The sequence below is a fragment of the Anoplolepis gracilipes genome, chromosome 7 (assembly GCF_047496725.1).
Source record: "Anoplolepis gracilipes chromosome 7, ASM4749672v1, whole genome shotgun sequence".
Taxonomy (NCBI): Eukaryota; Metazoa; Arthropoda; class Insecta; order Hymenoptera; family Formicidae; genus Anoplolepis; species Anoplolepis gracilipes.
This window is the reverse complement of record NC_132976.1, coordinates 9,452,244-9,469,616: the sequence shown is the minus strand read 5'-3', so window position 1 is coordinate 9,469,616 and position 17,373 is coordinate 9,452,244. Positions and strand designations below refer to the sequence as shown.

Below are 17,373 nucleotides of genomic sequence, written 5' to 3'. Positions count from 1 at the left end.
TACGTTATCAATAAAAATTGCGAAGGCGGAACACAGGAGCACCAGGGAATTTTTGAAAAGGTCAACCTAATTGTAAGTGGTACCGAAAATTTCCTCGCATGAGGATCTCCAGTACAGAGGACGAACGTATACGTAAAGATCGACAGCCGATCAGTGTACGATAGACGTACGCAGATCCGCTGATGAATAGTCAATAATCATAATGATAATAATAACAACAATAATATAATAAGATAATAATAATGAGATAAAGATTTGTGAAAAATCACAGAAACAAAGAAAGTAAAGAAACAAATGAACATACCGGTTAACGATGAAAATCAGTGGTTGGAGGATGCCGATATCTGGGCGCAGAACGGAACGACGATAGGTTTTATTTAATTACTTTTTATTTTCTCTCTATTTATACGTGTCCCCCTCTCGATTTATTTCTTTTTTATTTCGACCACGATTTGAAATGCGTGTGCGTGTTTTCTGTAATATCTTTGTACAATTTTTTTCTTATCTTTTTTTCAACAAATTTCTCTATTACGACGCGAAACTTGACATTCGCGTGACGATTAATCTGGAAGCCAGTTTCCGATCATTGAACGAGAGTTCCGACATTGAATATCGCGAAAAACGCGCCAATTCGTAGATCGGGTATAATTGCGAGCACTTGAAATATATAACTCTCGACAGGAAATAAACAAATCTCGCGCGCGACGAACACACCCAGTGTCTCTCTTTCACTCCCACCCCGACCAGCGAAACGTTCTCGTATTAGTCCCTTTCTCTCTCTCTCTCTTTCTCTCTCTCTCTCTCTCTCTCTCTCTTTTCTCTCTTTGCTGATGTCTCTTCTGTCAATTAAAGAATCTTCCAGCTGACGATCTTGTTCCTCTCTCCCTAATCGCAATCAACTCCCTTTTGATTCTCTGTTCACGATCGAATCGAGATATCGCGACGCGTTGATCAGAGGGATCGTCGATCGAGATGGATGAACGATCGGGACACCAAAAAGTGCTCCTTGCGGCAGGACAAGTCGGGAGTACGAGATGAGGGAGTTCACAGGGTCAAGGATCAAATGAAATTATAAGATTGGAAGAACGTGGAAGTCACTCCTCTGCTTTATCTTCGATAAGCCGATTTCGTCCGATAAACTTCTCTTGCCGCACGACGTTCACGAGATCTTTTCTCTTTGTCTTGCTCTTTGGGTGACTATTTTCGTGACGTCACCCCGTGATAACGAACAATGACGTCGCTCGATCGAGACACGTGAACGGGACAAAGCAGTAGGGGACGACTGAACGTTTGGAGAACAACAATAACGACGGCGACGATGACAGCAACGGCGACGACTGTGACTTTTGATTACGACGAACGATATACCGAACCGAGTGTTTTTTTTTTTTTTTCTTTTCTTTCTTTATGCCGAATTGAAGGGTCAGAAAAATTAGGAGATATGCAAGCAAATAGTAAGAATGTTGCGGGTATAACGGTGTCTACAACGCAATGCCTTTATGTGGTGCGGTAACTAAACTGACGAGGCCGGCCTCCGATGCCGATGGTTGCACCCTCTGGACACCCGTTGCCACCCCCACCGTGGTCTCGGTTTGTCAAAGAGGAGGGAGGATAGACTCGGAGCGAAAAAAATTGCGAAAAAGCTCGGCCGAGGAAGATTGGCGGCGATGTACGCAGACGCCATCGCCGTCGTAAAAAGTGAAGGAGAAACCGAGAAGGATGTGTGTGAGCAGCTAGGAAGAAGAAGAAGAGAGATCAAGATGGATGCGAAGGAAGAAGTGCGAGGGGATGGAAGGCGACGTAGAGGAATCGGTGATGATGGTAAAAGGGTGGAAATTCGCGCAGACGTAATAGGCGGCCTGTGCGCCCCCTCTGCATACCGACCGTCGGGGGTTGCTTGATTGGTCTCTCTGTGTGCGTTACTTGGATGCACATATTTCCAAACACGCGGTGCAACTAATATAGAGAGATTTTTTCAGTCATTATGCGCGCGCGACATGCCCGTGCGATAATTGACGAGTCGAGAAAGAGAGGAGAGCTATTGATTAAAATGATCGGCCCGGGAATTACGGGAAATAATTTCCCCTCCGTGTCGGTCATTGCACGAATAAGTGCAGTTATACAAGGAAGAATAACTGTTCCATCGATCGGTTCATTTCGATGCTTCTCCGAAAACAGTCTTTAATTTCATCGTGTTATGGGTCGATGCACCTAGTAATATTTTCCAGAATTAAGAGTCTTAATTTATATTCTTGAGCGCAATAAGGTCTTTTAAATTGTTCATATGCTAGATGGAAAAAAAGAGAAAGAAACAGTTTATCTCTAAACTTTTCTAGAGAGGAATATACTGTCAGAGGAATATATGAATAATTTGAAAATATAAATAATCTAAATAACACAGTCGCGTTTATTCATGGATCGAGGAATAATTAATAAAAAAATATGGACCGACATAGAAACGGAATTTTATTAGATACATTTGATATTTCACAAGATATCTTTAGTCAACTATAAAAAAAAGTCAAGAAAGAATGACAAAAAATAGAAAGATATAAAAAAAGAGAGATAAAATGATGACAAAATTTATACAGATCTTACGGAAACGATAGAGTTTTAAATTAAAGAAAAAAAAAACAAAAAAAATTGCAAAAAAGAAAAAAGGAGAAAAGCATCAATCTTTCTCTTTCAAGAGAGAAACAGAGGGAGAGGAGAAAAGGGTCTCTAAGACAATAGCTACCAATTTTCAAACTGCCATCGACAGCGATGAATGAAAAAGGGGACAGATATGTGGGAGTGAACTAGAGAAGAGCGCAAAAATTTCATTAATATTATTTTCAACTAGATGAACTTCTAAAACGCGATGCAATTTTCATCAGTCGCAGCATCCACTACACGGACCAATCCTGATCGAGGTGCATTACGACGTCTGATCTTCTCGGGAAGTTGCCATGATTAATATCGCGAGTGCACATGAACTTTTGAACAACTGTACATCGCCTCGATTATGAAGGGGCTAAAAGAAAAAGGGGAGAGACACAGGGAGACGGACAGGGGTGAGAATAGTAGTCGACGGAAGTACGCACGCGCCAAATGGGGTTCATGAAATGGAGGGGTTGATAGCGAGAAAGAGAGAGAGGATTGATGAAGGATCGGATAGCGCAAGCGTCGGGTAGAAGAGGGTAAAAAAGCTCGCTCGTTCCTTCGGCAAATGGCTTTTCGGTAACGCGAACGCGACCAAATTTCATCATACGATGCGAATCCTGTATTCCGTTTGATCAAATGAAATTGCACTTCTCAAAGCCTTATCGTTCATGGTGACTTCACCGACATAAACCTTTCGATTCGATCACGAGAAATAAACTTTGCATTTCATAATACACTGCAAAAAAAATATCGAATCTTTATTATCTTTATACCATTAACTATAAAATTAATATGAATAATTAATTAGTATTATCTAAAATATGTCAGAAAAATTACACAAAAAAAAGAAAGATTCAATTGTAAGCAAATATAAGGCGTATCATTTTATAAAATTATATAAATTATATAAATATATTATAATAAATGTATGATATATCAAAGCTGTGATTACATTTATTTCTCTCTCATTCCATTTATGTTAAAAATTTACACGTTATCCAGTGAATATCAAATAGTTTGAACTCATAAATGCACGAAGTATTAAAAAATCACATGAAGCGAATGGCGAGCACGCTTATCTCGTGACAGCAATCTCATCTGCGATCAGCAACGGTGAACAATAGTGCTAATATGTAAAGTCTACCAATCGATTTTTTAAGATGCTAGGTTTATTTGCTTCCGTTCTGTTACTGCACGACGTTCGTTAACGCACCTGGTGACAAGCGATTTTTTTCAATGAGTCACATCATGGATAGAAGTGAGAATCGATAAATTGGACGCGACGATATATACTAATGAGTTTCGTGTGCGTCACATTGTATATACATTTTAATATTACGAAATACGAGAGATAGACGAACAATACGTGGAGCAAAGAAGTCGCTACGGAATAAAGAGAAAGGGAGAAAGAAAGAGAGTCACAGGGGAGAGCTAGAAAGGGACAAGGGAGACAAGGGGTGTAATCTAATGGTAAATAGCACGTATGCATATAAGGGTCAGTCGAAGTGGGTCCCAATGGCGTAGGAAACTGATTATCCGAAATAAATGATATTTGCAAAAGTATCGGCTAAACGTATCTTACGATATGATTAAAAAAATACAGAGATATAATAAAAACAATAAGAAATAATTCAGTTCTCTTAATTCGATGCTAATAAGAATTTTAATTTTATAATGAAAGAGAAAGATATTATATTAATATTGATACATTTCAAAAGATTACGTGTTAATTATATTATTATAATAATAATGTATAGAAAATTATACATTTCAACAGATTAGTTATTATTAATTTATATCATTATATAATAATCTATTATTATATAATCTTTTATGCACGCGTTGTGAAATAATATAAAAGATCTGGTGGTGAATTTAACATTTGATGCATTGACTGCTCTTTTACCTGTGCACGCTATTCTGTATTACATTAAGTAATTAATTATTCATTTTACAAATTTGCGTACATACTTGTGTACGCCTATTAAGAGAGAATGATTTATGTTGAAAATTTCAACGCGTTTATAAACGTTATTTGAAAACTGTAGCAAAAAAATTGCTTACTTTTGTACGTCAATTTTTTGAAAACATATTTTGCGACAATTATAAGAGAAATAATTAACCAAGAGTTATATACAATACATTATAATCGCACTATCTGTATAATATTGACAGATACCATCGTGTCGCCGGTGATTCGCTCATAAAACTTGTCGATCGCCAGCGATCGATTGGCGCGAGTCGTACCCACCCCGCGGGTCTTAATCGCCAAAGGAGTCTAGACACCTTCTAGAGGAGGTCGCATAAATTCCGTGAGAGGACGGCGTGGCAGATAATTTACGGGCGCGCTTGTCCTCTTTGTGCTTCCGAATGTCCTGGGGAAACCGGCGCGCCCATTCCATCTTCCATCCCGGGCGCGTCCCCTTCCTACGCCACTGGGAGGGTAGACCGAGGGGTGCCAGCGTCAGACGGGGCCGCCGCGCCGGCCGGGGTTCGAAAGGGGTGGGGAGAAGGGGGAAATTCGGGGGGGTCTTTCGAATATCGATCTCCCTCGCGTTCTCCCAGTCATTCACTCTCTCTTCCGTGCAGCGCCATGTCCCTCTTGCCACCCGTTTCGCGCGCACCCAGCCCTCTCCCGGAGAGAGTGGAAGGGGAAACGCGAAACAGGCGGAAGAGAGGGAGCGCCGAGGGGGGCTGAGGGAGTTTCGCCCGGCGTGGTCCCAGCCAAAGCCCGGAGGAGGAGGAGGGCATTCACCAGGGAATGCGCCGCCACCAACTACTACTACTACTACCACCACTAACCGACATCCAGAAAAATGTCCTCGGGAAATTGGTTTATCGGATCTTGCAGCAGGAGAATTACCCCTCTCTCCCTTCTCCCTCTCCTGCTTCGCCTCGCTCCATGCCATCTAATTTGCATCCTATCTTTGGAAATTCGTTACATCGTAGCCTTCTTCACGGCTGTCGAAAGTCACAGTGGAAACGAAAATCAAGTAGAAAAATGCAGATCAGTGATCAGGTGTGTTTACAGCGCGTTTTGGATTTTTCTTATTGTACAAAAAATCTCTATATTGTTTGAGTGAATCTTTACACCTTTAATTTTATTGCATCTAATTTGAAATTGTTTCCTAAATGTTTTATATAACACGCTAAATGTCAAATGTGATTAGAATAATTATTATTCTATCTATAATTCGATATACGTGCTATTCTCGAACTTATATTGGCAGTGGAAATAAAAATCATTTTATTCTCCTTTTTACCATTATATTCTATTACTTTGCTAAATTTACGCGTAATTCACTGGAAGGAAGAACGTTCTATACGTCTTAATTCATTTAGCAAGCGCAAATTTGTCGCACGGCAGACGGAGGAGTGAATAAGCGACGTCGACATCTCGTTTGCGAAATTATTCGCGGAAATGTCACCCCGGAGCGCTCGAAGAGAATCGCTACCCTTCGTCCCCACGTCCTCCCTTTTCCATCGTTTCACAACCCGGATCTTCATCCCTCTCCCGTAAAGCCTGGCCAGGGATAGGTGGACGGTTGCACACCTTACGGCATGGATGTTGCACGCACATTCAACGAATTACGAGACATTACGTGAATCTGAGAGCGAACACGCGTGTCACATAAAGGTAGTTTATATATATATTTTGTCTGACGTTACTTTTGTGACGATCGAATTTTAGTATGCGCAAATTATATATCTACCCCGTCTCGCTTCCGCCCACCTCACCTAGGCGTTATATATAAGCAGGCCAATTTGCGAAATTACGAACGAGGTCGGACGAGTGACGAGACTGCGAATCGGAAATAACGTGACTGGCTGCTAACTAGTGCCTGACGGCTGCGAAACTATAATTTTCAAAACTAAATAACGAGCCGATTAACATTCTAATTGGATGCTAATAAATAAAGATAATTACGCGCAAAAAGTAAAATCTTTTCATTGATAAATTTTTAAAATAAAAATTTTACTTTAAAGAATTAATTTTAAGCTTTTTCACGAATTTCAGGTACTAAACTCAATTTGTCTTGCTTAAAGGACAAAGCTAAATTAAAAATACCATCCTCTGAACAACAGATCCGATAATTTTCTGTTTCACGGTAAAATAAAATATTCGAAAATATAGGTTTTTACTTTTAGAGACTGTTTAGAGACAAGTTTATTTTATCTACAAATTTATCTGGAACATTGCAGTGTAAGATAATCACGTTGCTCGAGACTCGAGACGCGTATACATATCGATTCAACAAACCAAGGAAACCAGGATGGACTCGGCGACGTAGTCGCCAGTATACAAAGTCGCGGCCTGCGTGGTCCAGTCTGAGCAAGTCCTGCCGAAGAAATGTCCGAAACCGGTACGTACATATATATATATATTACAATACATACATGTATTAGCCTTCATACCTTCGTCCTCGAACCGACTCGCGAGACCCGGTTGTGATTGCACTATCGCCGATCTACCCGCAGTCACGCAGGACATATCCGTTCTCGATGAATCTCGCTCGCGATCCGTCAAATCGATCGAATTCGCTGTCCGAGGGATCACGCGAGGATCATCACGCGCTCGCCGATTGCACCCTGACATTTCCCATCTCGCACCACCGCCACCGGTTCGAAACTCCGTCCGGGAAAGCGACGTCACGTACGCGAACACCGGTTGTCAATCACTCGGTTGGACATGTTAAGGTTGGTTCTAGCAACGTCAACAATTGACGTTTTTTCGAAACGTCTCTCACACACACGCAAAAGTTAAAAGCCGAAAGTTTCGTCGAAACTTAATCGAACGCGCTTCACATGTCGATGTGAAGTGTAGGCGATTCACGAAATCGTATCTTAAGATCATATTCCGGTGAGTAAGTAAAGTTTTATTTAACTTATCTCGTTACCTATATATTTTTTCCTTTTCCTTCCCTGATATTCATCTTTTAAAATAGCAATGGCTGTTGAAACAAACGATGATGTTTGTTCTTATCTCTTGAATCTAAAATTACATTTTTTTCGGTCGCAATTAATTATTTACTAAGAATTTATGGTTGCAAGATAAATTATTGTGTGTGCACTAAAAAAATTTGATTAATATCACAATGACGTAAGATAATCTAATACAGTGAAAATTCCGCGATTATCCACGAAGCAAAATAACAATGCTGTGACGATTCCATGACGCACCAATTAAAATGAATCGAATTAAAGGCAAAAAATAGTTATTTTTTTTGAATATGCAATAGAAATTGTCGGATATTTTTAGTGTAAATTTGCATATTATGATGCTTTTCCTTTTTTCCTTCTTTTATTTAATTGAATAAATTTGAATAAATTTTAAACTCTCCGGGCACTATTTGCGTTAGTCGCTACTCGGTTTTTCGTTTCAAAAATTTTACTAACTTTTGAATATAATCGCAATGAAACGTGATTTATCCCAGTAAATTAAAAAAGCTCTCTGTCTTTTTAATATATGTACATGGAAGATGTGTGGGTCAACAAAAATATTACAACGTTTGTTTTTGCAAATAATTTAGATTAATCTAAGTATATAAATGCAGTAATAATCATTTTAAATTTTGTAATTTTTTTAGATATGAAATAACATTCATTTATTAAAAATATCCTTTATTTTTCATTTTTATTTTAACAAAATTGCGACAGAAAACGATTTCTAAATACAATTATAAATATTTACTAAAAAAAATTTACAAAGTCACAGTTGAAATAATATTATGAGTAATTATTAAAACTTCTTCTGTCATTTCTTTTAGATTCAAATTCGACATATAAAATGATAAAATCATATAGGTTCTCGAAAGTTTATTTCCAGTTTTATAAATAGTGAAAGAGCATATTTATACATATATATTTTTAATTAAAATACAATTTTTCTATTGGTTCTTTAAGATTTCGCATTTTGTGGAACACTAAATTATTTAAAAAGTTGATATTTATTTGACTTATTCGCCATAATACGTTAATGAATTAAGTCAGAATTTCTTCAAAATGTCACGCAAATGGTTATGACGTTACTCCGATTATTACATGTGGCATTATAAGACGTTATTATTTAATGGATGAAGTGTTCGATATTTCTTGAAAAAATATGATATATAACTTTTTATTTCCGTCTACTGAATCATTGATGCTCTAGCTATATCTTGATGTAGAGCCAGTACTTCCTTCCTGCTTGTGGCAGAAGGATATAGTGCTTTTAGTCACAAAGTGCGACATTTATGTTATCGAGTATCGGGTGCGATGGAAATAGATATCGAGTGATCTAGATTTAGATCTGTATTGCCATACAGAATGGGCTATGTATTTCTATGATAAGAAGTGCGATAAAGAGTCGGTTCTCGGTGGAACTCTGTCTTGTATATTACATTATAATGAACAGAAATAGAAATTCTTCGTCATTTTTCACCTTCTTTATATTTTTTTGGATGAAATAATATTTTTTCCCTGGATTATAAAAATATTTTTTATGAAACAATTGTATTATTTTTATAGATTATAATTATCATCAGATATTCCTCTGAACGTATAATTTATAATATCTATCTTCATGTAAAAAATTTAACTGACTCGCGAAAAAATATATTATTTAATAATATTGATACTATCATTAATTTTTTGGATAATTATTAACATTTTATTAAAGAGACAAGAAAAAAATGTCTATTAAATTACCAAGTGTAGGAAATTTATTTGAATTTTTATTCTAATAAGAAATTTCATTCAATAAGCTTTATCAGTAACGTAATAACAAAAAGTTTTAAATAACTTCCGCAATATATCATGGTCTCTTCTATATATAATATAATCAACTTTTAGGTACCAGGGTGAAGGTGAATATCGTTATATTGCTTTATTCTATTTGCCAATTCTATAAAACTATCGTGATTTTCACCAAGTCTCTCAATCACGCTCTCCTCTAATCTCAGTTCATCTGTAATCGAATCAATCAGGCAGTCATGCTAGAACTCCTACAGAGATCTCGTGACCGCAAATGAGTTTTCCCGGTTTATAATCGAAGCTCCGAATCGTGGGCGAAAGAAGAGGGCAACGGGGAGCTGTACGAGAGATCGCACGTACGAGATCTTTGACGTTTGGCAGCCACGCGAGTTTCCTGCGAACTGATTCCTATTTCTCTTGCACGGAGTTGGTTGGTTCGTTCACGCGAGAATCGCGAACCGAGAGATTCTCCTCACGAAGGCGTGCGGAATCGCGGGGAATCCGTTCTTATCACGTAGGCAGGCGGTATAACACCTACCAACTAGTGTAAAGCCGGTCGTCTCGCACGAAGCCGTCAGTGTTTCATCGTGTCTTCCGCCCGATAGATCAGAGTGTCGTTTGCTTTGTTATAATCGAACCGTCTGAAAGACTCGGTTGTCATTCATCAATGGTGCCGGATCACGTCGTTCCATTGATAGATCGTTTCGAGTCATCATTTGGGAAGTCATGGCCTTCTCTAGCGAGGGACGAGATCCTCTGGAGCACACCAGTCTTTATCAGCGCGCGGGTCAGATATCTTTGCCGTTCCATTTTATGTGAATCATACACATGTCCATAATATTTTACCGTCTAATTTGTGTTTTAAAAAGTGTAGCCGGTAAACGACAACGCGTCATGGTCAATATTTTATCATCGTTTTCCTTTAAGCAATTAACGCGACGGCAAAGTTCAATATATCCTATCTTTCCGTTTAACTACATTTAATTTGCTGAACCCATACTCTTGTAGAAAGCGAGGATAGCGATGCAGAGGGTGGTCTAGGTAACGTGAACAAGATGGTGATGCGACCACCTGGCCACAGCGGTAAAGCTAAGAGGGGTCACATCTGCTTCGACGCCACTTTCGAGACCGGCAATCTCGGTAGAGTGGACTTGATCTCCGAATTTGAGTACGATCTTTTCATCAGACCTGACACCTGCGGACCTAGATTACGCCTATGGTTCAATTTCACCGTAGACAATGTAAAGACGGATCAACGAGTGATCTTCAATATCGTGAATATCTCCAAAAGCGCGAATCTCTTTCGTCAGGGAATGACGCCTTTAATGAAGAGCAGCAGTAGACCAAAATGGCAAAGGATTCCGCGAGAACAGGTAAAATTTGGAAAAGTCGATAATTTATTGTTTTTATCGCTATGATTTGTAAATTTTAAGTTTTTACATAAAAAATCTTCAAGCATCGATAAGGAATAATGTTTTAATTCATCTCAAAGATAAATGAAAATTGTTATATTAATAAAAAGTTTAATAAATTTTTTTTTTAAAAGAATGTAAAGTTTAATAAATTTTTTCATCAGTCATGTGACTAAATCGTGTATTAAGTTGGCAATTATATAATATGCAGATGCTTATCTACATCTTTGAAGCAAATTTACATCGCGCGATTGACATCGACGTTCCAATTGATTGGCAATATTCAGTTTAAATTTGAGAGAAACTGTGTCAGAGAGCGAATTCAATATTCAATTACTTCATCAAGCTACCAATAGTCTTTTAAATTAGAATTATCGGCATCGTAAATCGATCGTCGATTATTATCGCTGACTACATGATTGATTGCTATTACAAATGTAATCAAAAGATATTCTCATATAATTTCTCATTCTACATAATAATGTATTATCTATATAATATTATCGCACATAATAATCTTAAAATAAACTCTGACCTACAATAAATTATCATTTAATTATGCTTTACATACGAGTTCTATTTCTCCTGTCAGATTAATTCGAGGCCTTGAATTGTACAACTAATTTACGCGTCTCATACAAATTGTTTAAATGCAGTCAGTAATTGGCCGGCTGTCAATACTCTTATATCTCCAAATAATGTAAATTCTATCGCGAAGATAAATGTGAGCAATTATTTTTATAACAAAAATTGCTTACCTTTGCTCCGCTATCGCTTGATACATCTAACATGTTTTCCTCTTTTCTTGTTTGTTCCTTCCTGCTCTTTCACGGCTCTTGCAAAACACTCACTCGCGAAAAAAACTGTGTTAATTATCACATGCGTACTAATCATCGAATCTGATTTTATGTTATTTTATGTAGCACTCCTAATGTTAATCACACACGACATGTACTCTATTTTACATTGCGATTGAAAATTATAGTTGTAAAATACGCTGGGTATTGGAATTTATAGTTGATAATAATTAAAATACGTAGTTAAATAAAACTGTGCATATATCAATTAAACGTGTCGCTTGACTTGTTTTGTTTCCGAGACATTTTGTTAATGATAGAGAAAATTCGAGAGGCCGTAACTTTATTGCATAATACATGCCAGCTAATGGCTTGAACCGTGACAACCGAGGAAATTAATTAGTCGCGTGGATTGATAATTGCTAATTGTAATAACCAAATGGCATGTTCGTATTTGACATCTTTTAATACTTATCACAATCGTATTTCTAGAAATAATACAACGATATACATAAAACGTCTTATGAAGTTGTCTGTTCGGTTTGAGTGTGAATGACAATAAGATTACAGTATGTGAATAACTATACGCTCAAGTATTAACACGTTATTATTTACTTGTGGAAGGAAAAATCTTGTCATTCGTGCGGTGAGATTCGAGCGAAAATATATTATCGTTGTATTAATCCCTCAAAATGCGATCATACATTCTCGAATTATTATAACAATTAGGAATTATCATCATATCTGATATCATATCCATGTGATTAACTTCTTTTTTTATCGCATTTTAATCCTTGCCTTGATTCACGTAGTATCGTATATTATTAGAATTGACGATATTATTTTCAAATGTCTCAGTCATTAATAAATATATATAATGAAAATAGATTCTAATGTTATTATGGCACGTTCATTAATTTATATATTTATTCATATATATTACATTAGGAGATAATAAAGTTATTATAAAATATGCGCATATATTATTCGTTAACAATAGAGATAGAACAGTATTGTATAATTTTCAATACCGAGTGAATTATAACTTGGCGATATATTTTCGCGTTTTTCATCGCAATATAAATCAAAGTGCGCGTTGCAAAATATCGCGCAATTATTGCAGTCTGATGATTAGTACATGTGCGAGTGTAATTAACACATTTTTCACAAATGTCTGATTTGTATAAGTATTATGAAGCAGTAGTAAAGGATGAACAAGAAAATAGGAAACGAGCCAAGAGATATTCGGCGACGATGAAACAAACGTGAAATAAATAATTTTTATTTTATTATCTGTATAATTAATTGTCCATTTTTACCTTCGAGGTAATGTCTTTCCTTACATTTTGAGATGTAAGAATTAAGAACTGAACAGTAATAGGTTATTGTTAGACGGTCGCTTATCTGCGAATCGCATGGACAGTAGATAAATAATCGCGCACTTTAAAATCTCCGTTAACTTTCAACAAGAGAAATTAAATATAAATGTAAAATATAATTAAGTATTAATTTATTGCTACTTTTCTAATAATCCGTATTTATTGTTCGCGAAATGAGTTTGAAAAATAATCAAAAACGTCCCAACGCTATATACTCATATGACTAAATTATATTAATGCAATTAATGTTAGATTTTGATATTAAAATGTTTCCCGAATTAATTACTCTCGAAACATATTAATGCATATTAAAATTATTTAACGTTTACTTTTGTATTAGTATTAGGCATTGAAGTGTTTTCGATCATTTTTTAAATTTATTTTACGAACAATATAATTCGCGAAACTAGATTCCTAATATATATATATATATATAATATTAGATTTTATATAAATTATTTTACATAGCTTATTTCAATCTATTTCTTCATGTTACAGGTATTCTATTACAGATCTGCGCAGCATCAGAATCATTATGTATTAAGCTTCTCGTTCGCGTTCGATCGCGAAGATGACGTCTATCAGTTCGCCCTAACATATCCATATTCGTACACTCGTTATTTGGGACATCTCGACAACTTGTGCAGTAGATTGTTATATACGAAAAGGGAAACGTTAGCCGAGTCGATTCAAAAAAGGAATGTAGAACTCGTAACTATAACTTCCGACCTCGAAGACATAGAACGACCTAGAAAGGTGGTCGTCGTTCTCGCTAGAGTTCATCCCGGCGAATCGCCGTCCTCTTTCGTATGTCAAGGATTGATGGATTTTTTAGTCAGCGCGCATCCTATCGCTCAGATTCTGAGAGAGTACGTAATTTTCAAAATAGTGCCAATGTTGAATCCTGATGGTGTCTTTCTCGGAAATTACAGGTATGAACTATATTCGAATATTCTCAAGAAATAGTCATACTATTTACTAAGTATTTTAATAATTCGATGATGAATTAAATTAGAAATTAAATAAATAATTTTATATAGATATAACTAATATTTGATATATTTTATAATCAAATATAATTTTCTTTAAATTTATTTTTAAATAATATTATTTGTATGTATTTTTAAATAAAACATGTTTTTTTATGAAAATTGTATCGTAGAATAATATAATATAATATAATATTTGATTATTTGTATTAAGGTCTACCGTGATGGGATTAGATTTGAATCGATCCTGGAATCATATCTCTGAGTGGATACATCCTACTTTACTTGCGACCAGATCGATGCTAAAGTCTCTCGATAAGAATTCGCACACACCATTAGATTGCGTGTTGGATTTGCACGCGCATACCAATGCCACGGGGGTCTTTGTCTATGGAAATACATACGAGGATGTCTACAGGTAACTCTAATCTTGTTTAGCGATGAGTTAAGTAATATTAAACATTTTATCGATTAAGTCGAATTCGTGACAAAACTATATTAATATAACGAAAAAATAGAAAGTTAACGAATCAATCGAGCTTGTAATCCAAATCTGACTCATGGCTGCCAGCCTCTCAGGTACGAGAGGCATATCGTCTTGCCGAAATTACTAGCTCAGCACGCGGAGGACTATGAACTAGGCAACACCATGTATAATCAAGATCACAACAAAACCGGAACCGCCCGACGTTACTTGTGCTCTATCCTGAAAGAACATGTCAACTGTTACAGTATAGAGGTTTCTATGTACGGTTACAACAAAAAAGGGATACCCGGCATAATGCCATATACGGAAGAAGGATGTATCCTTCATACAATCTATAATTATATGTATATAAAAATACAAAATATGATTGTATTGTACAAGCGCATGTTAAAAATAATTATTTTTATAATTGTTATGGGCTTCATATGAAAGTAGTAATTACACGTGATTTATTTGTCAAAATTTGTCATCAATATTGTGATGTCTAATTAGAAAAATGTAAAAACCTTGACTATCTGAATCGAATACAGATTACAGGCTTGGTCGCAATTTGGCACGTGTTTTTCTGGAATATTACAAGCTTACTGGACTTATCCCGTCGGGACTTCCCGATCAACCATCGAATAGGCGAACGCGTCAATCTCGGCAGAGACATCGATTTCCAAGAGAGCCTAGACCGAAAACAGTAAGAACTCCGGCGACTTTGCATCTCGCCAGCATTTACGAGTAATTATTTCAATCTTTTCATACGTAGATATGTTAATCATAGTACAAAAATATTGCCTCTATTACTGTTTATTACTCTCTCTCTCTCTCTCTCTCTCTCTCTTATCCTTCGAACATATATATATAAACGTATAAATCGGGAATCAAATGTTTGAATAATATGAGACAAGATTGAGAATTTTTTAAAAGCAAAAAAGCCTTCCGTTCATGTAAAAAAAAATAGTTTAAATCTAAGATAGAGAGCATCGCGTATCGTTTATCGAGATTAGAGATCCTATAATAAGAGTTACGACAATCGGATCCGTCTTTTTTTATTGATCTGGCATTTATGTTCCATTCGGTATCTTTCGGAGCTTCGTATATTTTTGGAAAATAAAAGAGAAGAAGAGAAAGAGACAGATAGCTATAGAAGAGATGAGCTAATGAATGTAAGTACATGTAAAAATAACGTATTAATATTTATTTATCACACAACACATAGAAATAACATACTATAAATTAAGCCTAAATTCAACATTATAAAAATGAGAAATAATTATTACATAATATGTGAGAAAGAAAACAAATATTGTCATCTCTTTCTATCCGTCATTTTTGCTCCTGATTGTCGCAACTCTTAGGATCTCTAATCAAGATGTATTATAAATCGGTTAATCTCGGACCAAATCGTCAGGTACTTTCGGGAGGAAGCTGAGCCGCTCCCGAGCTCTCGTTACCGATCGATGAGCGGTACGCGGATGGGACAGCAGCCCGGAACTGGAATCGCGAATGAAACTGGAACGGGCGTCGGCGGCGGGTGCAGGGGCCGGAGCTACAGGTTCCGGAGCCCCGGGGCACCGCTCGACAAGGTGCAGGCCCTGACAAGGGGGCGGCCCGCCGCCGAGCCGCGGCTCACCATTATCGATTTCAATCAGCTGACGCGGGGTGGTTTGGAGCTCGCAGCCACCAAGAACAGATCGACGGTCTCACGCAAAAGCAAGTCGCGCAGATAACAATCGTCTCGTCTCGGAATTAGTCCTTTAGAAGAATAAATCTCCCCGGCGAAGCGCGAGATAAAAGACCTCCGGTGATTCGAATACGCTATACTTTTATCTTCCAGAGACCGGCGTTATTCGGAAATTACCTTTACATCTTAATAATGATATTATATATAGATATAATTAGTTGAAGAAATAAATCATGACATCGATTTATGTTACTTTTAGCGAGAAAAATAGAAGAAGGCTGCTTGATAAGAGGAAAGGAGAATTCATATCGGAGACTATTTAATTGTTCTAATGATTATTACCAATATAACTTTCGCTTTTTTATACCAAATAATTTCGAATCTAACAATATTAACAAAACACATTGATACAATATCCCTCGTAATACACAATATTAATTCACGTGGTTGCACGTAAACAATGAAATCTTCAACTATCTCTTACATTATATACAATATATTCTTACCTCTTTCTTCCTGATAATAAATAATTGTTCTAATTGTTAGATTTTATTAATAAAATTTTATATTGTATATTATATATATTTCTATCTTAGTGCATGTCTACAAATTGTTCGCAATATACTTGTTATATTTCTTAGAGTTTATAATATTGTTATTAATATTATGCTATGTAAGAACAAATTCTTTACTTCTATATTCAAAATACATAGATATAATACATCAATAATATTGTTAAAAATAGCTAATAAAACAAAGAAAGAACATGCTGTTATCGATACCATTTCCGAATTGCATCTAGAACACTTTATACAGAGCTGTAATATAATTATATATATTGTAATAAACAATCGCCACGTAATTATAAGCTTTAGATATTATACGACAAGCTTGTGAAAATTTCAACACAATTTTACATTATTAGTAATATCTTGTTTTAAATTTATTTTCATATAAGATAGATTATTCGTACTTCAAGATAAATATAATGGAAAAATTATTATTCGCGAATTATTATTTATTCGAATATAAAATAGAAAAACTTTTTAATTTAGAAAATTCTTCAAGCTTACATCTGACTTAATATAACAAGTGTTTGTCGGGAAGAAAAATTTGGAATACAAAGTCGTCCCCGGTTCTATGGAAACACTTGGTTTGGCGATTCAAATTTTAATCAATCACACACGTGGCGATCGATCGTATGCTCCGGATGTTTTTTGGAAACGGTCGCGATATTCCGTCAATGCCCGAGTGACAGTGAT

General features: G+C 36.2%; 2 protein-coding genes across 16 annotated transcripts in view; one reads left to right on the top strand and one right to left on the bottom strand.

Annotated features, from left to right (window-relative positions):
- LOC140668256 (ELAV-like protein 3) overlaps window positions 1-17,373 on the bottom strand; it is a 67,955-nt gene that overhangs the window by 47,471 nt on the left and 3,111 nt on the right. For 2 of the 13 annotated variants that reach the window (XM_072897132.1, XM_072897135.1), the window contains exon 1: window positions 305-1,972. The exons of 2 other annotated variants lie outside the window; for them this stretch is intronic. The gene's annotated coding sequence lies outside the window, so the exon portion shown is untranslated. Of the gene's footprint in view, window positions 1-304; window positions 1,981-17,373 lie in introns of those variants that run through there. 9 more of the 13 variants (XM_072897127.1, XM_072897131.1, XM_072897123.1 and 6 more) reach the window with 9 other exon arrangements.
- On the top strand, window positions 6,883-16,706 carry LOC140668250 (cytosolic carboxypeptidase 6). 3 transcript variants are annotated; one of them, XR_012047145.1, is made up of 8 exons: window positions 10,043-10,162; window positions 10,384-10,748; window positions 13,462-13,895; window positions 14,167-14,370; window positions 14,532-14,755; window positions 14,970-15,165; window positions 15,839-16,231; window positions 16,371-16,706. XR_012047145.1 is itself a non-coding variant. In XM_072897115.1 (7 exons), exons 1-7 carry the CDS (start codon window positions 6,995-6,997, stop codon window positions 16,155-16,157), a joined length of 1,755 nt encoding a protein of 584 aa, XP_072753216.1. In that variant the 5' UTR covers window positions 6,883-6,994; the 3' UTR covers window positions 16,158-16,706. The 3 variants fall into 3 exon arrangements, 2 of the variants coding, with proteins under 2 accessions (XP_072753216.1, XP_072753215.1); XM_072897115.1 differs by lacking the exon at window positions 10,043-10,162 and adding an exon at window positions 6,883-7,007 and having other exon boundaries at window positions 15,839-16,706; XM_072897114.1 differs by having other exon boundaries at window positions 15,839-16,706.

Excerpts from the sequence above, each read along its gene's own strand:
- LOC140668250 (XM_072897114.1), top strand. The coding sequence starts at position 10,102 with ATGGCCTTCTCTAGCGAGGGACGAGATCCTCTGGAGCACACCAGTCTT. Across the intron at positions 13,896-14,166 it reads GTCTTTCTCGGAAATTACAG|GTCTACCGTGATGGGATTAG; the intron begins GTATGAACTATA and ends ATTTGTATTAAG. Across the intron at positions 14,371-14,531 it reads ACATACGAGGATGTCTACAG|GTACGAGAGGCATATCGTCT; the intron begins GTAACTCTAATC and ends CCAGCCTCTCAG.